This window comes from Aptenodytes patagonicus, chromosome 17, assembly GCF_965638725.1.
Source record: "Aptenodytes patagonicus chromosome 17, bAptPat1.pri.cur, whole genome shotgun sequence".
Classification (NCBI taxonomy): Eukaryota; Metazoa; Chordata; class Aves; order Sphenisciformes; family Spheniscidae; genus Aptenodytes; species Aptenodytes patagonicus.
The window spans coordinates 5,359,387-5,380,768 of NC_134965.1; the positions used below are offsets into that span (position 1 = coordinate 5,359,387).

Consider the following 21,382-nt stretch of genomic DNA (forward strand, 5'->3'; position numbering starts at 1 on the left):
TATTTACACTTTTAGTGGGGGGAGAGCTTTTATTCTTCTAAATGTTTCTTTTGGGTTTTCAAGCAATTCTAAAGTAAGAATAATTGACGAATGATCTCGTAGACGTTCTGTCTTTTTAGTTAGCCTCGCCTCTTAGCTGAATGAATTCATGCGATTTTCAATTTCGTATTAGGTCAGCGTTTGTTTGGGGAGACAATCCTAGGGCTAACACAAGGCTCTGTCTCAGACCTTCTGGCTCGCCCGAAGCCCTGGCACAAGCTGAGTTTGAAGGGACGGGAACCCTTTGTCCGCATGCAGCTGTGGCTGAACGATCCCAACAACGTGGAGAAGCTGATGGATATGAAACGAATGGAGAAAAAAGGTAACTTGGAGCAGACTGCTGACTCGTGTTTTCCGTTATTTCAGAGATGACCGTGTCTTTTATAATTCTCCATAAATAGTATCAAGGCAGCATTGATCCAGTATTATGAAGGTTATGCAAAAGGACTTCATGACAGCTTTTTCATAGCTTTATTTGATGCTAGCTCAAGCAGATACATCACAGAAAAACCCCAAACAAACAAAAAAAACCCAAACAAAAAACCAACCGCAAACCCTGAATATTCACCAGCTGTCGTGAAATCATTGCTATATTCTCCTATAGATAAATTACTGAGGCCCTGGTGTATCACTGATAACTTGCCTTACCAAATGAGAAATGTGAGTTTGGGAGCTGGCTTTGGGTTATTAGTTAATAGTGCTGCAGCTGGTCACAGATGTTGGGCTGAAAGAACTGTGCATTGATTCCTGAGAGAGCTTCTTGCCAGTCCTGCACTGATGGTCGCTAGGAGGAAAGAAAAATGCAGTCTTTATAAAAGGGTATTTGAGAATAATGAAATTTGTAGCCTTTATAGGGATGGGGGAAGGTGATTGTGTTAATACATGCTCACATAAAATGGCTAGGTCATGAGTATGTACCTGTGAGAGATCTAAGTTGTTACTGGGTATCTTAGTAGGGAGTATATCCTGAAAATTTATCCGACTCTCTATTTTAAATTCATTACTAAAAAACAGTGGTTATTCAGAGCCCTGGTTTTAGTATGTTCATGTGATTTTACAAGACAGACTCTTAGGCTGCCGTTATCAGCAGTTAACTAATTAATGATCTATACACCTCTCGAGCTATCCCTTAATGATATTAGTACAGACAGCGTTAATCGTGTGCGCTGAAAGCACTGCTGTTGACTGATGTCCTGAAAGCATTAACACATTTGATCAAGAACTTTGTGATTATATTAAAAATTGCGGTGAGGGAGCTTCTGGGAAAATTGTAGTCTTGCAGGTTTTTAAGAAGAAATTCAAATCCTTGTCATAGTAACCAGTATAATGTAATGCAGTGCAGTATCTTACCGCAAGTTGTGTATGATCTTCCACGAGGAGTAAAGTCCACTTGGGTTTCCCACTTACAATTGTAAACCAAAGGGAGCCATGATGGGTTTTGCTATATTAGAAATATGGCAGAAATAAAATTGTCAACTAGCTGGATTTTTATAGGCTCAAAGAGAATGTCACCCATAATGCAGGAAAATAAAATAAAAATAGTTTAAAAGTAGTACTGACAATATCCTCTCAAAACTATTTTCTAAACTGGATTCTTACCAAATACTGTGCAATACATATGCTCTATAGATGGCACCTGAATAGAGATAAGGCTATAAATCATCTGAGACTCTATACTGAGCTCCTGAACTGTGTAAGTGCTGTCCTCACAGTAGAGCACTCTAAAGTGAATTCAACCCTGTATTTTCTGCAAAATGCTTTCATGCAGGTAAGGATCCTGTGATTTAACCTTTTAAATTGCTCTAGAGCCACATTAAGAATTTAACTTTCCCTTCAGCTAATGTCAGTTAAAGAACAATGCAACTGTGTCTGCTATCAGTGAAACATTATTATCAATTATTTCTCTGTCACATTTTATTAAGGGAGTAAATTAATAATTATGATAAAGGTGAGCTGCATATACCTTTTTTTCTGTTCTGCCAGTCTGAAGTTTGTGCTATAAATGCCCATTTTAAGAGGTTCTGAAAATTTGCAACGTACATTAACTAACCTCTTTGGAGGAAGGCGGGGGTTCACGCTCACTAGGCTGAGACACTCTGCACCACCTTTCCTGCCTTGGAAGAGTTCATTCCTCTTTCTTATAACCTCCCGGTGTGTGTGCTGCTGGTAACGTCACACTCCTCACTGAACAGTACTGAAGCCTGCTGTCAGGAGAAAAATTTAATTCCCTTTATTTCCCCATTATTTCGCTTTTTAATAATCTTGTTCAATACCGCATAAGATAAAAATTATATTAAAAGGGGCTCTGTTTTACCTCAGTGAGCAGCCACTAGTTCTGCAGTAGTGTCTGCCGCGTCTATAGCTGAGCACATGCTGGGGAGTCTTTCCAGGGAGACACAGTGATGCTGGGTTGGCAACAGCCAGGGGGAAAAAAGGTAGTAAAACTCAGGGGATAGAGCTGGCCTTGAGAAATTGGTCACAGACCCAGATCCAGACCTTTGCCCAAATTACATTTGGGGATTTTTTTTTTCATAGGTCTCCTGAGAAATGGAGACCGATCACAGACAAAAATCAAACTTCCCCGAAAATCAAGTGTGTTTGTGACTTGGATTCCAGTTTGAGCCTTGCTGTCACTGCAAATGTGCTGAATGATCTCCTTATGTTGTCTACACGCAGCACATATGTTTAAAATAAGAATTAAAAAGGAAAAGCTTTTATAAACGTCATGTAAAGTTTCCAGAGAGCACCATTAAAGCCTAAAGCTTAGGTGCTAGTTCAGCACATGGCAAAGTACCAGGATCGTGCCTTTGGCCCAATGGAAATTTGCTCTGATAATATATTATCCTCCAGAAAACCGATTGGTTGTGACAGAACAGTAGGACATCCTCTTTATTTTTATGTTTAAGGAAATATGTGCATTTATATAATTTGTTCCATTCACGTGAGAGAGACCCAAATAAGCTATTGCAACTTTTGTGATCCCGGTGTGAGGTTACAAAAGCAGAGGTAGGCATAGGGCATGACATTTTTCCCAAGCTATCACAGTTCCGTGCTGTCCTTAGGAGTCTAATGATGGGAGCTCTGACCTGCCAGAAATGCCGTCCTTCGGAGAGCAGAGAAAGCAGAGATTCAGAGCATCCTGATGCATGGGTGTCTCTTGTTAAGTCAGTTGCCTGACCAGATTGCAGAAAGTCCGGTTAGAGATAGCCTAAACACCTTTTACATCTGCCATGTGAGGTTCTGTTTTGTCTCATGGCCTCCTTTAAGCTGCTGCACGTTGCTGAAGTGATAGGTGCTGTCTTTCAGCCCTCTTGGTTGTGCTATCAAAGGAGACAGGGGAACCTTGTGTATAGTTTGCATGTCAATGCAGGTTTGAAGTAACACCTAGTAGTCCTTGAGATTAAGAACCTTATATAAATGTGAGATTATGTTGCTGGAATGATTAATTCCGTGGTTGAAGGTTGTAACAGTTCCTTGAAGGCTGCAAAAATAAGGCCAATAGGTCACCTTGAAATAATGCATTTACCTGTGGTCACTTTGCAGTTCTGCATCCGGTTGGAACAACTTAAATAGGTGATTTTTTAAATGAAGTTTATTTTAAAGAAGAAAAAAACCACTTTGCTTTTTCTGGTTATTTCAAAAGCATGCAGGACTGTATCATGGCAGAGTGATGGATCATGAGCAACTCACGTTCTGTTCCATATCAGTGATCTTACACAGTAGGCAATCCACAGGTAATCTGTCATATTCAGGAAAAACAAAATGAGGGCCATGCAGATACCCCCAAAGGTTACAGAGTGTGTTCAAAATGCACTTTGACGATAGGAAGACACAGTGTAAAAAGGTCCCACTGGACGTACCACTGTGTAGAGCACAGGATGCTGAAACCCCTTGGAGACAAAACCTAGCCAGTCCTGGATGGAGCTCTGCCAGAAGTTGGCTTGTGTGAGAAGGGCTTTCAACCTTTCCGTTTATTTGATTGAACTGAATTTTTATTCTTTGTGCACCCTCAGCCTAAAGGCAGAGCTGTGGGGAGAGAGAAATTTATTTTTTGAAGAATTTGGTTGCTGACCGGTGTGACGTGCCCCACATTGGTCCCTGGCTCCGATCGGAGCTCCTGGCTGTTCGAGATTTAGTGCCTGCTAGATTGATGTCAGGCTGGTGTAATCTGGAACTTAATAGCCAAGGTTATCAAATTGCAGCTCTTGAATACCTAAACTCTTAAATATCTAGAAGGTATTTAACAGGCCATTAAATATTTTATTGACAAGATTCATCTATATTTGCCATTTTCAGCCCCCTCATTAGCAATGCTTGTGCATAATACTGCCAGGTGCAGTAAATCCCACCTCTTTGCCCAGTGTAAATCAATCAAGTCAGTGACAGCATTTAGTGGGACTCTTTCCTTGCAGAATTTGCCAGGGTAATTCAGTCCCTGGCGGGGAGGAGAGTTAGCAGTGGTATCACAGGCTTCTGCCATCAGCCTCACCAAGCTCCATCAGTGCAGCAAGAGCTTTCTTAAAAGTATATGCATTTTTGAAAGAGCCTTGCGTAGGGGAGGAGGATGCTGTGGGCTGTTTTTCTTTCATAACCTGTCACCGCTATAGCAGAGATCTGTAGGAGAAAGCAGCAAACGCCTGATGGGTTATTCAGCCCGTCACTGGGATCTCCGGGCTCTGGGCGCCATCGTGTGTTGGAGACGTGGCTGCGGCTGCCTTCAGCTTCCACAGTCATATTTTTAATTCAGAGACTTTAAGTGTTAGAGAGACCTTAGTGTACACCTTAAGTGTTTAACAACCAAAACCATTTAAGTTGAAATGAAGTGCAGCTATCCTAATCAGGTGCCTGTGTGGAAGTTCACCACTCTTGAAAGAGTGAATTTGAAGTAAGTCGTGTTAACTGAACCCTGTTATTCATGTCCCATGTTCGCTGAAAAAGCAGAAAACTCTGGCAGGTTTCCAGGCGATTTACCCTCTTTTCTTTCCCTTCTTTCTTCTTTCTCTGCCTCTTGCGTCCTCCCCACGTTTGCTTTCCCCTGATCTCTGATGATGCCCCTTCCTTTCTGTTCTCTCCGAATAGCCCATCCATGCGTCTACAACCTGTCATCTTCGTATTTATTCCACAGCTCATATATTCATTGATTTTGCATTTGTATTCAGCTGGGGCTGATCCGATGCGCCTCTCTTTCAGCCTACATGAAACGGCGACACAGCTCTGTTAGCGACAGTCAGTCTTGTGAGTCCTCATCCGCTGGAATAGACTACAGCCAGGGAGCCAGCCCGCAGCCGCAGCATCAGCTGAAGAAGCCCCGGGTGGTGCTGGCACCGGAAGAGAAGGAAGCTCTGAAACGAGCCTACCAGCAAAAGCCATACCCATCACCAAAAACCATTGAGGAACTCGCTACGCAGCTCAACTTGAAAACCAGCACCGTGATCAACTGGTTCCACAATTACAGGTATGAGATCTCCCGGGAGCCCTACTCATAAAGGATTTATTTTATTTGCTTTGGCAGGGTGCTGCTCTGCTTCAGCAGACTGTGTCTGCTTCTGCTAGCATTGAGCGGTTGTACAAAATGAACAGTTTCGACAGCAGGGAGGTTCTAACTAACAGTAATGCTAATGCTCCAGACTAATTTTAAGTCATCCCTGAGGAACAGCAATATTCACATATTGATGTAAGTAGTGCTTTTAAACAGAAAGTCTCGCTTTTGGAGTGGGCGTTGATTTAGAGATGTCCACTGGTGAATATTTATAAATCCCATTGCAGTAAGCAAGACTGGTCTTTCTTACTTGCATATGCACGCTCACACAGACATATACTCACACGTATATACACACATCTAGGTGTGTTGTGTGTGTTATGCCTGGGTCACTTGCGGGGGGGTCCTTGGAAGTGTCCTCTGCTGGATGGCATCAGAATTGCACTGCTTTCATCGCATATTTTTCCCACGTAAGAGCTAAAAGAGGATTTTCTTTTAGGTCTTGAGTCACTGACCTCTGAAAATAGGCACAGTGTGTGCTGTATTTCTGGGAAGCTCCGCACAGTCATGAAGGACAGAGAACCGATAACCCTGAAGTCAGATGTGGCCACAGATTTGTTTCATTATTATGATTAAATCATTGAGTCCCACTGTAATGAAATAAGATGTTGATCTGTTTAGTTCCTTTCTCAAATTAGAAGGAACCTTCTCCACATTTGAAACATTGAAGTAGGTTTTGGCCTAGAGACACTGATAAAAAGAAAAAATGCTGGAATGACATGTAAGAATTATAAGGATTTGAATAAACATACTATCAACGGTGCTTGGGATTGGGAATCTTAATTAGTGCAGCAGACTTTTCTTGAAGAAATTTGTGCTAATGAATATTGAACAGGTACAGTTAAGATACCAGATTTAATACTATTCTGCCCTTTCACTCGGAGCCAGTAATGTTCCTAATTAGTCCAGATTGCTAAACTTGTTTGTTATTAGAAACTGCTAACATTTAAAGGGTATTTTCCACTTTGGCCCTTCTCAGCTTTTAACAGGGAAGTTGCTGAAGCAGAAGCAGCACAGTTTAATGACATATCTCAGAAATATTATGCACAATCGTAAAATAATGTTTATAGTAAACAATATAAAATTTTAAAATTATAACCAACGAGTAATCATATTTACACTGAATTTCATTGACTTGAATTTGCTACAGATGCAGCCTCTTTCACGGCTCAGAGTTCTCCAAATGCAGGCCTCTCTTCCAATTCCCACTTCCAGGCAATTATACACAAGTTGGAGGAATGCCTATGAAAATATGTTCCCTTCGGCCTGACAGCAAAATGTGCTGTTCTCACTTACGCAGACGAGTGCGGGAGCACTGGTGGCATGTGTCATCTTCCTCATTATCATGAGATCTCCTGTTCAGGCATGCTGCGAGAAAGCGTGACAAGTCATGATTGATCAGCACGTTTAGCCACACCAAGCTATACACTAATGTAGACTAGGTGCTGACAGTTGTATACAAAATAAAAAATTTATAAACAAGGTGCTATAGGCTGGTGGGTAGCACAAGCCTCACAGCACTGAGTGATCTGGACCTGCTCCCAGATGTGCTGCTGAGTCTCCAGGATTTTAGAGATGTTTCAAGCCTGTTTGGAGCCCCGGGTGCTCTTTGAGCAGTTGCCACCACTGAAAAATCGGAACACATGCTTGTTCTTTTCCTCTGTACAATAACTTTCTTAGCTTTCATGCATGACGTGCTCTTAAATCATTTGCAGGACGTTGCAGAAGAGGTACAAGTTACATGTTCTGCTAGGGGAACAGGATCTGACTGCTCTGCAGCTCATGTATTACAGGAAATGGGTAGTCTTTCCCCTCTTCATCTTCTCTGGGCCAAACTTAACTTTATTTATCTCTTTCATACTCTCCCTCAGCCATTTCTTTTCCAAACTGAAGAGTCTTCATACAGAAGCAGTTCCCCACCTCAGACCATATAAATTTTTCTTTAAAGTAACTTCAGGTGAGGCGGGGTACATATTTGGACAAGTTTGTCTTCCTGTCTCTTGGGAATCCTGTTGCAATAATGCTTTTCCTTTGGGATTCAGCCCAAGCCTCACCTTCCAAAGGTGGTTGCTACAGCAGAATCTACCTTTATATCCACCAAATGGGAACTCAGCACTAGCATTTATTTTCCACAGCAAAAGAAACTTGAAAAAATTCCTCAGCAGGCAAAGAAATAATTCACTTCAGACTATAAATAGGTATAAAGGATTTTGACATGTTTGCAGACTTCTCCAAGTCTATGGCTTTGCATCCGTACCAATCACATAGCTCTCAGAACATAGAAATAAGAATATGTCTTGCTTTGCATTCGTGAAGCACATATACAGGACCCATCAGAGTTTGAGGCTCTGTTGTCTTAAGAACTGTACAAAAGAGTAGGAGGCAGGGATTTCTATCCCACTTCACATGTGGAAGCTGGCACAGAAACTTGGTAAGGTCATAGAGATGATACTACAGAAGCATCGGGAATTAAACCAAACTTTCTTGAATTGTAATCTAGTGCTTTTGGATCCTAAATTTCATTGCTCTTACTGTGGGCATATTTTTTCAATGAGCTGTAGCTTTATGTTTAGATGAGTTCCTGGAGTTGCATGAAGGCTTGTACAGGGAACTTCAGCATATACCCCAGGAGATCTCTGATAGTTTGAGTTACGCTGATGAATGCCAACAGGATGTGTTGATGTCGAGGCCAACACCTTCCACCGAGAGGAGCACTCTCTGGAATTTCTTAGCTGCTGTCACCAGTTCTTCTTTACTGTAGGGATTTAATTACTATGTTAATCAGGAGCCAGACTAGATTCCAGAAGCAATATATTGGGTGTGAATTCCAGGGATTTCCACAGATATCGAACCTGTAGGGCTGTGGTCAGATACTCAGTGAGCATGTTCTCATTCAGTATCTTGCTGGAGCTGAGGTATTTTAAATGCCACACAAGCACAAAGCTCTTACCCGTTTCCTCTCCTGACTTGGGGAAGGTTACAGAAGCAGTGTGTTCTGGATCAATGTCCATGCAGGGAGATTATAGGCATAAATAGAGCCTGATAATCGATGTTGCAGGATGCATGCAATTAATGGTAATAGAAAATTAATGTTAGCACCTGTGGTCTTCTGTTAGGTGAATAATATTCTCCTAGGGAAAACTACAGGCCCCCTAAATCCTTCAGAACTGTAGAGTCAGCAAGTACTGCTGAAATACTCTGTTGCATTTCAAGGAAGTCAATAATATCATTAGCTTCAAAAGCACTATTCAGATGGTGTTCTGCATTTATCCTAATTTTTTTCCATTGTGTGCTGTCTTCCGTAGCACATTTAGGGGAAAAATGAAAAATTCGTACAGCCATCAGCGTTGGGAGAGCATTTCACTTGTGATTTGCAAGACCCTTGGCAGTTCTCCCTGGCTAAAACCAAAAGTGTTAGCTTCACTCTGAAAGATAAAGTTTTGCTAAACTCTCCCTGTGTCTGTAGTCTCGTCCCTGACCACAGGTCATTGAGGCTCCCTCTTGGTTGCAAATTAGGACCTGAACAGTGGTCATAACCTCTCCTACTGACAGAGCGGTATGGAGAAAGAGTTGCCCTAGGCCCTACGATTTTTTCATAAACTGTTCTGTACTTGTGAGGATATTGGGAGCTCCTAAACAGAGAAGGAAGAGGGAGGGAGGACCAAGTTCAATGGCAAAGGCAGTGTGTTTGGAGTGTTGTTGCACGCTTCAAGTAATAGGAGGCACAAGGTGGCACACCAGGCAATTTTAACCACACATTGAGTGTATTAATTCTCTTGAAATGCGCTGCTTGCCTTGTCACTATTCATGTTCTGAAACTGATTTTTTTAAATAAAAAAAGAGGCAGAAGTCAGACTAGCTCATAGACTGACAACCTGTCAAAAGGCCGTGCTTCCCCAGAGCGGTTTCAGAACAACGGACTTTGCTTCATCTTCATTTCTCCTTGGTGTCCAGGAGAACACCAAGGGGGTTGTCCATATTTTTCTCTTGTTTGTTTTTTGTTTAGGCAAACTGTGGCTCATTTCTAGTAGAAATCTGAATTGTTTTGTATTTACAACCCATTTTCTTCTGGATATACTAGAAATGTGTTCATATTTTTAAAATCAACCCTTTTCTGGTCCAGTGTATTGTAAAGTTTCACCTTCCTGATGTCAGACTTTTAGTGGGAACGGGAGACTGCAGAGGCTTTCATCTCTGTCCCTTAGACCACCTCCAGTGCTGTAAAAATTTAGCATACAATTATGATTGTTAGTTAACTTAAACTTGAAAAAAAAGGGAAGATGATCTGTCATTGGCTTTCACCAGTCATTTTAGTATAAATTGATTATCTGCATAAAGTTTATATTTCTGCTTTATTCCATAATGCCTGCTGTGGTTACTAGAAGGGGCAGTCATCAACATGAGATTGACAATAAATACACAAAATCCTGGTTGAAGTCAGAGGGGTCAGTCTAACACTGAGCACTGCAGAAGTTACCAGAAATGGCTTATCTGCTCAAAATCCCGGCTGCGACCGCCTGCCCTCCCGCTGCGCCGTGGAGGAGCCCCAGGGCGGTCTGGGGTTTGCAGCCTGCATCCCTTCTAGCACAGCAGGCTTCGCAGCAGGCGTGTGGCCAGGGAAAATGAAATTAAGAGCATCTTGACAATATTTCATGTTCTTCCAAACGCCTTTTCAGTCAGTCCTTTGGGTTTGAGGCTGTGAGCGCTTACACTGACCCAGCTTGGTGCGGCTGTCCTGTAGCCAAGGCAAAATGGCGTCTTACGAAAAGGGTTTTTGAATGGCGTATCTGGTAGAGCAGGGTGGCTCCGAGTGACCCCCGGCAGACTCACCATCCCTCTCCCCTGTCTCCTAGGTCTCGCATCCGCCGGGAGCTGTTCATCGAGGAGATCCAAGCTGGGAGCCAGAGCCAGGCTGGGTCGAGCGATTCTCCTTCCGCCAGAAGCAGCAGGGCCGCTCACAGCTCCGAGGGAGACAGCTGCGATGGCGTGGACGCAGAAGGCCCACCTGAAGGAAAGCCAAGTGGCCCGGAGGCGGATGAGTACAGCAATGCAACCACAAAGTCTCAGGGAGGGCCAGCGGAGTCGGCATTCGAAGCGGGGGAAGAGGCACTGCAAGGCGCCAGGTCTTCGGAGAAAACGGAGCCGTTCCAGGCGGAGAGCCTGGAGGACACCGATGACGAGGGCAGGCTCAGAGCACCGCGCCAGAGCTCTCCACCGGCGTCGCAGCGCCCGGGAGAAGCTCTGGAGACACTGCCAAACTCTGCCACGGAAGGGGATGCCTCTACCTCAGCTGCCTCCACCTCAGTCCTTACAGGGGAGAGCTCCTACAAGTCAAAAGAAAGTTCAGAGAAAATCTCCAGTGTGCCAAGTACGAGCTCGACGCCGGCCGCAGGCTCGCAGAAAGCCAACTCTCTGCAGAGCTTGTTCGGCTTCTCCGAGGCGGTGAGCTCCAGGAACACGCGAGACAGCTCCTTGAGGAAAAAGAAAGCGGCAAACTTGAACAACATCATCCACCGCTTGGAGAAGGCCGCGAGTCGAGAAGAGGCCGTCGAGTGGGAGTTTTGAGATTAAACTCGCCCAACTCTGGAGAGCTGGGAAGTGAAACTGGACCTCTACTGGTTTTATTGTGTTGTGCACTTAACCGCCCTGCGGGCCACAGGGCAAAAACGCCATAGGCCAAGGTGCATATAGAAAACAAAAAGGAGCGTTAAGCCCAATTTATGTTTGTGTTTTCGAGGAAGAAAACTGAAATGTGTAGTCAAGCTTTTTTGTACCCTGAAGTGTTTTTATTATTGCCCTAAGTGATTTCCACAATTTCTGGAATAACTCATACAGCTTTGCCTTGTGCCCTCCTCTTTGGTGTGGGCTTTAAAAAAAGAAAAACAGAAAAAAAGAAAAAAAAAAATCAAACCCACATATTAAAAGGGGGCTTTTTATCTGCCATCTAATGGCTACAGAGCGATAATACACTATTATCTTCTTAAACCAGGAAAAAAGGGGAGATTTTTCAAAAAAAAAAGAAAAAAAAAAGAAAGTTTTTTGTAGCTGTTCAGTTGCCACTAAGAGATTGCACAGTCAACCGACTCTAAACACACTAGTTTGGATTCCTACATATTTTCAAGAAAAGAAAAGAATCTTGTTGTTTGAAACTTTGAATTAAAAAAAAACCACATTTACTCCACATATTTTTTAACAAAACAAAAAAAAAAGTCACATCAGGAAAATATCTTAATTTGTGGTAGCTGACTTAGTGTTTTCTTGTAAGTGAAATAGAATATTGACACGTAGTGCACATTGTTTCATAGCTTTAACTGATTCTGGTCTTTTGCAGACCAGAATTTGTTTAATACACTCCATTTTAGGCCAAATCAGGACAAAAAAAAATCTGAATCTAGGTATTTTATAATCTGCTTTTTAACCTCTAACCACAGAGCACGCTGATCAGACCTCATATCTAGGAGGTTTAGGAGACAACTTAGAAACAGCATGTACTTGATCATTTCACTTGGTTCGTAGTGTACAGAATTTCCTTTCAGTAAAGACAGATCGCTCAAAAAATGTTGGCCAGTAACATTTCAGCCTGCTACTTCGGAGACGTATTCCGTAACCCAAAATATTCAGCTTACCTGGAATCGATTAAAGTGTAGTTCACGTGTACGATTGCTGTCACACACCACTAAGAGGGGACTGGAGCTGCCTCAGATAGAGAACTTTTCCTGCTGTTGGTGGCCATTTACTGACTCTCTTCCCACCACAAGCACTGATTTTAAATACGTTTTAGTTGTGGGAAGCTTGCTTTTGCATGGAAAAAAGAGTACATGGCGATGACCAGACGGGCTCTTACCGCTACGGAAATAGCCCGAACTCCAAACCAAAACATTCATGCTCTCGAGTCCCAGTCTAGACCGTTTTGCCCTGCAGAAATACAGCCTTTTTCCATTATTTTATGCACAGGTTAGGGCTGATCAAAGTACAAATCAAATTCTAACTTGTCTCTAACTCCTCCTGTTGTCTATATGTATATGCGTGAGCATAGAGGTGTGTGGAAGGATGTGTGTGCGTGAGTGTGTGCGTGCAATTTTATACGTCTGTGTATTTTCTTACGTACTTGTGCACACATAGAGTGCATTACTGCCACCTTTTTTCAATAAGCTGTTTTATCAGTTATGGCTTCTACAAGTTTGCTAATTTAGACTCCTTTATTGCCATATCTTTAAAACTAACAATAGATGATTTCGGAATATATATATATATAAAAATATATATATATATAATTTTTTTTTGCTTATTTATAGGTGCTGTATTTTATTATCTGATTGTTAGGAAGGGATGAAAGGGGGCAAATATTCTTTAGAGGGATAGACTGCCGGCAGTATTGGGTATAATTTACAAGATGTAGTTGTCATACTGTATATTATTGATTGAAGACTTTTTGACCGTATTGTGTATCATTGAACTTTTGTCTTAGGTCAGCATCTTTTTGATGACACTTTAATGGTGCATTCATTACTTCTTAAGTTTAATTAATATTACTTTTCTGATTTTGGGGGAGGGAGGGATGGGGAGAGGAGTTCCGACTTTAAAGGTATGTTCCCAATATTACACCTCAGTGTGCTTGTATTAATTCATTAGTAGGATTTTTGACTGTAAGATGTGAAACCACATTTCTTGCATGATGTTTTAGAACTTATGTATTTCATTTACAGTCTCTTAACATGCAACAGCAGCACTTAGCGCAAGTTTTCACAAATTAAGAATCAGTACACTAAAATCAATCCTTATCATGATTAAGAAAAGAAGGCTCTAGGAGGCTGAAAGGCAGGGATTTATTTCCTATTTTTACTGCTAGCTGTTTCAGGATACCTCCGTGGGTAATTGGGGACTTGTGATGCAAAACTAAAATTGAGAAACGGAGAGAGCAACTGCCCCTTTCTGTGATGAGCTGAGGAGACAATTTGTAATAACAGACACCAGTATGCGACAGCACGTGCTGGAAGCGGTTACGGCTTCTGATCTGGAGTGCAGTTAGTCCGTGGGAACGGCCAGCGAGGGAAATAACGCGGTGAAGCAAAGTGTTACCTCTCTGTATCTGTACAGTGTCCTGGTGTGACGTACAAAGCACAGCTCCATCGATAAATGCACGTCCTGGTAAAAATAGACGTACCTTAACACAAGTCATAACAAGATGCGTCTTCAGCCAAAAAGCAAAACTTCTGACTAGAAGACGCAGATATTTTCTTATGTTCTTTATTTTTTTTCTTTGTTGTTGTTTGGTTCAGGTTGGGTTTTTTTAATTAATTCTAGGCAATGCACTTGCCAGTCTGTTTCTACTGTCCTTGTCTGCTGATTGGAGATCCAGGTGCTTGATGCAGTCAAATGGTTACTCTCGGCTTTCTCGATAGTGAGGTTTTTTTCTGTTTGATGATATTTTTTTTAAATTAATATTCCCCAAACTGTTCTTGTGCCTGTGTCTATACGATTGCATTCCATGATGCTTACTGAGAGCTCTTGCTGCATTATACGACAGCAGAACTGTATTCACAGATTGAACGCAAATGCAGCACTTAAGGTCAATCTCTCTTCTTAATAAGCAATACGTAAGTGCCTTGAAACTTATATCTTTTTTTTTTCCCCCTGTTTATTTTTGTTTTTCAAGTTTCCACTAGTTCTTTAGGATTCTTTAGCGTCTGCCTGGTTTTTAATGCTGTAATTATTTTTAAAAAGCATATCTGTAGCTTGCCCTAGAGGAAATCTTTCTTTTATAACACTAACTGTTAATTCTAAGCTCCATTATTACATTTGAATCATGTAATTTCGCTGGATAAAGACAGCATTCATAAGTCAGAAGTCACTCCATCCTGCCAAGGGTTGTCATTGGTATCTATTATAAAATTAATCAAATAAAATGCTGTCAGTATTTCCTATATTTTTGGCACTTTATTAATGGCTTAGCTCCTTTTGTTGCTTCATATTTAATGATCTGCATTGAATGTGGATTAGCCTGCTGAGATGCTGTTGGGGTGACCCGGGCCGTCCTGCCGGGAGTCACTTTGGGTTCCTTAGTGACCACCTTATTTAAGGGCACGGGCAGACGAACACCCTCAGATCGAGCTCTTGGAGTTTAAGTGATGTTCCCAGCTGTTTGTTCCCGATTTTTAGCCAAGGTCACAGCTGCTTTTCTGTTTCAGTGGAAAGTAAAACGGATTAGCTTGAACTACTGCTGAGATTCTCTTGTTGGAGATGAGTTAGCTACTGGCTTTCCAAACTGGCAGGGACCTCCCCGGTTTAGAGACTGAACTTCAGCAACACTGAAAGATTTTTAGCTATATTTCTGATCAAGTGCGGCATTTGAAAGTAACGCTTTTAGGAAAATGTGTATTGGAATAACTTTTTTTTTTACTTAATTAAAAGAAAAGGATAAAAAGTTGGAGGAGAAGAAATGCCAAAGAGTAGCACACTGGCTTTTTACCCTCTTGGGTCACCGATTACGCAGGAAGGGAAAAGGCATCGTTTAGGCACGTGTGACGGGGGGCTCGTCTCGCGGGGCAGTCATTTTATAGAGTGCAGAGCATGGCACAGAGCCCTCGCTGATGGCGTTTCTTTTCCTGATGGGTAAAAGCACAGGTAGTTTTCAGAAAATCTGTAATGCCAGAGTCTGTTTTTTCCTGAGGTTCTCTAAAAGCATTTTTATTTTCTCTTTCTGATTCCAGTTCCATGCTCTTACTAAAGCTGTGGACAAAGGGCCCAACTGCAGTTAAAATTGTCAATTTTTCTCCCTGGATGGTTAGGGAAGGAAAAAAGTGTAATACTTTGTTTGCTAGAAGCAAGGGAAGAGTATCCCTTGGCAGAGGGGTCATACAATATGATTGTCGATACGCTTCCATTTTTGAGGATACAGCTTTCAGACAACAGAATTGCACATGTTTATTGGCAGAAATGCATTTAATTACAATTGCTGTTGATTTTGACCGTTTTATTTATTCATCTGTAAAATGCCTATAAATAGAGCCGCTCTTTAAGGGAACCTGTATCAGTGCACTCAGCCCATATCGTGAATTAGTGAGTCCTTTAGTAATAAACTCCTTGCTGTAATAGGAAAGAGCTACCTTACAGTTAAAAGGAAAAAAAAGTATGTGCCTTTCTCATTAGGTGAAAGATCTTTGCGTTATTTTTATGTAACTTGTTCATACGGGAATGGTGTAGAGAAGGGGGTTCATGAACACAACAGAATTCTATGCAATATCCTCTGATCCAATTACTTAGAAGTTGCTATTTTTCAATCCTTTAATGGGAGAAATAGTAAGTTAGAGAAGCGCATCATTCTGGTGGTAACTTGAACTACAAAGCTGATAAATTTACATAAAATAGGACTGAGGGAAGCCTGACAAAATAATGTAATGAAACAGTGGAAAATGCTAACAGTGATTGCAGTCCCCATTAGCACAGTTGCACTCAGAAGTCTGTCATTTTCCATCTTAAAATTATTAATTTTGAGTATTCTTAAAACTTATATGAAATAAAAATGCTCCTGGCAAAACCAGGGCAGGTTAGAAACAGGAGGAAAAAAAAAACCAAAAACATTTTGACCATATATAAATGATGAGAATACACGGAAAAAAGTAACTGGTTTTGGACACTTCTTTGCACTTAAATCCAAAATAGTTTATTTAAACTGAAGTGTTGCAGTAATCTGGACTAGTGCCTTTAGCAAGGTTGCAAAGAGATTGGTAATCTTAGCAATTTGTTGCAAACCGAAAGTAAAGCGGTGACATTTTAACATGCAGATGGAGGGCACTATTTTTGCTTCATTTGTGTCTCTAACAAGTGAGTTTCTTGAATTCTCTCTTCTTTCTTCTTCACCCAGTGAACGTATCCTAGGACATTCTCTGTCTTAAAGCCGCTGCGTATGGCTGAGCTGTGAGCGTTTCTTGAAGACTATCAGAAATGGAGGAGGAGAAGAAGAAAAGTTGGTTCTTAGGTGGGGGCCAGATTTAACGTTCACTAAAACCAAATCAAGCCTTTCCCGTGAGTGAGTGGCAGTTTTGGCCCTGGTGAGACAAGCTGCTTATAGCCTCATATTCCTAAACTCAACTCGCACAGATAAAACGGCTGCAAAGCAGTATTCAGTTCACTTACATGTCGGCCTGCGACTTTCCCCTTGCACTTTCTGTTGCCCCGCTGAACATCAACATTTTCTTCGTTTGTGTTGCATATACAATCAACTTATTTAAAAAGAAAAAAAATAGGGAATTTTAAAATTCTGTACAAAACAAACGACCTTTTTTCCCAGGAGTTTAAGATCTTGCCGGATGGTTTTAAATCGCAAGGAGAATCACTGGCGTGGAAAGCACGAGATCTGACTCTCTTTTCTGGCTCAACCTTCTTAGTTTGAAAAGTGACTTAGTTGTCCCTGTCTCCTTCACATACGTGTTTGAGCTCTAAAATGTAGAAATATTATTTCACCAATTTGTTCTTTCCTCCCCATCTCTTTTATGGGATATATTGACTATGCCATATATAAAATATAGTTAATAATGAACTTTGTAGGAAGAAAAGCCCTTTATGCTATGCCTAGGGACTGATTTGTCCTACATGACCAGGTCATGTACTATACCCTACCCTATTAATATGCAAGGATAAAAAGTTTTTATGCTCTGAAGGTGAAATTTATCCTTTTGGAGAAGGTTAGCATTAGGCCTGTGCACTTAAGTTTTCAAAAAGCCTTAAAAATAGGTAAGTGGTGCCATCTCTCACCTCAGGGATGATTCCCCCCCCCAGCCAAGTGGTACTGTGGCATATTTAATACAAATTATTAGTCGTAAGGTCATTTTGCAGTTGAAGAAAGTCATTCATTGAACTTTTATTAGTGAGCCTCCTCCCCGGCATCCTCTGGTACAGCCAAGGGCTGATGGAGGTGGGCATCCCACCTGCTTTTCCCAAAACCTGAGCACTCCATGTCAAACCCAAAGTCCTTGGCTGTCTATGAAGTCTACGTTTCTACAACTATTTTGTGAATGGAAAAAAACCTGATCTGACTCCCGGGCTTGATTTTCATTGCTATTCACAAACATGTTCTGGCACTAAAGTGCATTAAAAGGAAATGTCTCCTTTTAAAAAATAAGTAAGATTATTGTATTTTTCCATGTCCAGCTATTCGAAGGACAATTGCTGCCATTTTTCAAGCTTGCTTTACTCACCGTGATGTTAGTAGATTTTTGCCACAGTTCTGTAGATTTCTTATTATTAAAACTGTTGGTTTCATAGTATCATTTCAGTTTCTTTATCTTTTGAAACAGTCAAGTGCAGAGAATGACTGAATTCCTAACCGTAACAAAATAGTGCAGGAAACAGTACAGCAAAAATTAGATGCCTGAAGTCCCCATGACATCGTGTCTTTGACTCTTTGTTTGAATTTTAGAGAGATTTGTACTACGTAGTACAATCTTCATCCAAAGATCCTTGGAAATGGAGAGTCATGCCCGGAGTTTCCTGCTGTTATGGTGGCATACCTGCTTTTTGCCTGGTTACTGTGTAATTCTGTGGTAATGTTCATAACAGCGCAATCTCTCTATTGATAACAAGAATAACGGCGTTAAATTGCGTTATCCTCTTCTGTCTATGCAGGTAATTAATATGCATTTTTAGGAGTTGTTAAATGTGTATGTGTATGATTCCAGTATGGAAAAGACCCTCTGTATATGTAGTATTTACGTGCTCGGTCTTAATGGTGCAGTAGAATTGCTGCAGCCAAATACGTTAAATCATTTGGGGCGTAGGTGAGTGAGGGCTTAAAACCAATATGTATTTTAATGCGTAGAGGATGCTATCTTCCCACCTGTCGGATAAGTTCCCTGTTGTAAAGAGGGGATTAGCCATCTGAGAGATCGGATTGTTTGAGATACGCAGGTTTAGCTAACGAGGAGGGGAAAGATCATGTTCAGAATACATAAAAATATTTCCAAGGGTCTGAGATGTGCAAAAGCCAAGTAATCTGAAATGAAGGGTCAAGTCTCGTCTGCAACATCCTCTAACAGTTGGTCTGTACGTTTTGCTTTGATACGGCTTGCGGGAAGTTAATATGCCAGATATTTGCACATATAAAATACACTTTTCTCTATCTACGTACAGCGGGAAGGTGAACAGTAAAGACATTTGCAACGTATTTAAAACAATCGCAAGAACAGCTGATCAGTAAATTAAGCCAAGTATCTAATTAAAGTACGCAGTTCATTCTTGCTCTCCCTAAGCTGAAAATTCAAGTATTCTTAGGAGTGAGATAGAAATTCGCTGTCACGCAGTTCCTCTCAGAAGGCGAGGGTCTGTGTTTTCAAGAGAAGAAATAAAACTTGGCACTTGACTTGCTCTGAAGTACAATCTTATCTCCAAGTAACTACAAAAAATACTTTCTACAATCAGTCTTTCAGTCAGACTTCTCTGGCTTTTATTAGCTTACATTAGACCCTTAGTGCTATTTTGATGTATTATTTATATGTGAGTAAATTATTACTAGCTTTAAAAGTGTTTCCAAAGTACCTAGTTACCTCTGGATGCCAGTACAGGCTATACAGGGAGTACTTGAGCATCTAGTTCGTAAAGGAGGCGTGCGGGGAATAAGCAAGGTCACATCTGTATCCTACTTTTCTTTTTTCTTGATCAGGGCTTCCATTTCCTTCTCGCCTCCTCTAGAGAGATGGAGATCATGGGTCAGTTGTTTATTGTGGGGGAAAGGTTTTAGTTTAGCTTGAAATGATTTTATCTTCATTCGGTAGGCATGTCATGAAAATCCTGTATGTTACCGCATTTCCCATTAAGTTTTTAGTTTTTGCTACTTTCCTAAAATCTACTATTTAACAAACTTTCTATACTTGGAAAGCTATGTGCCTTATTTCCTAATCTCTTCGTGGAGAATAATCTAAAGCACAGTGATCTAGATTGCAGCATTCACAGCCGCTTTTCACTTGGGTGGGGGGAAAGAAAACACCGATCGAGGAGCGTTTCAGTGGCCCGACAATGAGTTGCCCCTTTGCTAACGAGCACCTCAAACACTGTGCGTTAAGTCTTTGTGCAATAGAAATTCTCGTTCTGCGTTCGGAGGTTCGTGTCCCAGCCACCAAACGTCGGCGAGCACAAGCTCTTGTTCAGGAGGATTCAGGTTCCTGGGGGGGGGGGGGGGGGGGGGAATAATCCCTCTGGGTTGGCTCCAGCAGCACGGTGGGGTCTCGGGTTAGAAAGTCCACCATCGCCCGGCAGCGTCAATGCTCGTAAGGCTCCGTCTCACCCGGCGTACTCGTAGGTCTGTCAGCATTCAAGAAACACTCGTGGACTTCAGCCATCGCTAACTGCAGCCGTGTCCTTTTGTGCCATTAGAAATAGGTGCTGTCCTCATTTCCGCGCCCAGAGCTGTCCCGGCTCTGGACGGCGGGGCACTGTAAAGTCATTCCAGTCTTAATTTGGTTTTGTAAAGAACAGGCTTCCACCCACCCGCATCCTCAGCCCTTACCAGCGCTTGTGTGTTATTTTTCAAGCTTGCTCTCTCTACAGCATCATAAGGTGAAATATATAAAGGCGGTTTGTAATTAGGAAAACAATCTAATATTTCCTATTTATGAGATTAATTTTAACAGTTTCTTTTTTGAGGTTTGTTTTTGTTTGATATAAACACAACAGGAGTATACATATCCCCTAAACGGACGTTGGAGGAAGTTTGGGCTGTCCTAGCGATGGAGCAGGGTGGTGTCGGCTCGTCGTAGTGTCCATATCATTGTGCCCCTGTTGTGTTTTCTAGAGCAATCATTTTTTAAAAAAAAATATTTTATCTAAATGCCTAATAAATAATATTATTTAAATAGTTTTAAAATAATTTAGGACTGAGAATAAGAAGCCTCAGTTGTGAGAGAAGAGACTTAAAATATACAGAGAGAGAAAATACCCTTAGCCTCCTAGAGCCTCTACTGAGAATTTCATGAAGATGCAGTGCCCCTTTGTCAAAGTACATTGCGATTTACTCAAGAGTGTTAATTTAAAATGAGAGACTGGTTTCCTGTGATGTTCATCTTTGTTGGCATATGTTTGAATTTCTGAATTCAGAGCTGATTTTCTTCTCATTCAAAGTTGGTCAAGGAAAAAAAAAAAAGGAAAAAAGAAAAAAAATCACCTTGTGCGGCAGCAACTTTTCCTGGTGTGAACTCTGGAAATACATGTTGTGAATTGATCTTTGTCACGGAGGAGTTGTTTAGTTTTCTTGCAGTGTCCAAACACGTTCAGACAGGCTTTCCCTGGCTAGGTAACACTTCAGGAGCGAGCGAGAGAAAAGCTGCATGAGCAAAACCGAAAACCGTTGCGCTAGAAATTCCCCCTGCTCGTCACAGGGGAGCGTGTGTCTGCACGAGGGACGATGCAAAGGGCCTCCGGTCAGCACTGAACCAGCCGGCCCCGCAATAAAACCTTACAGTGGGCAAAGACGGAAGGTGCTGAGGTAGTTGCAGGGCACATCACCACTTCTGTGGATTTGGAAGCAAATTTGCACTTTGCCTTTCGAGGGTGTCCCACTAAAAACCATCAGATGAATTTCCCACGTGAGGTTCTTTCCTTCTGGCATGGTCTGAAAGAAAAAACAAAAAAAAGCCCTCCGGTAACTATTGGATAACCTCTGCAAAACAAAAAAGGTTGTTCCTGTCAGAATACTCTATGCATTTCTGTGTTGAAAAGCGTTTTCTACCGTTCCTATTCCGAAAGCGGGCACCGCGCGCCCCACTCGCTGGAAATGCTGCGAGAATGTCACATGTACGAATTTGGACGTTAATT

The 21,382-nt window shown here is 41.6% G+C and overlaps 1 protein-coding gene across 5 annotated transcripts in view; it reads left to right on the top strand.

Moving 5' to 3' along the window:
* CUX1 (cut like homeobox 1) overlaps window positions 1-21,382 on the top strand; it is a 282,941-nt gene that overhangs the window by 238,171 nt on the left and 23,388 nt on the right. For 4 of the 5 annotated variants that reach the window (XM_076354837.1, XM_076354838.1, XM_076354840.1 and 1 more), the window contains 3 exons: window positions 173-361; window positions 5,230-5,494; window positions 10,432-11,182. The exons of the other annotated variant lie outside the window; for it this stretch is intronic. In XM_076354837.1, the coding sequence (XP_076210952.1) occupies window positions 173-361; window positions 5,230-5,494; window positions 10,432-11,143 (1,166 nt within the window). In that variant the 3' untranslated portion in view covers window positions 11,144-11,182. Of the gene's footprint in view, window positions 1-172; window positions 362-5,229; window positions 5,495-10,431; window positions 11,183-21,382 lie in introns of those variants that run through there. 5 annotated transcript variants of the gene reach the window in all.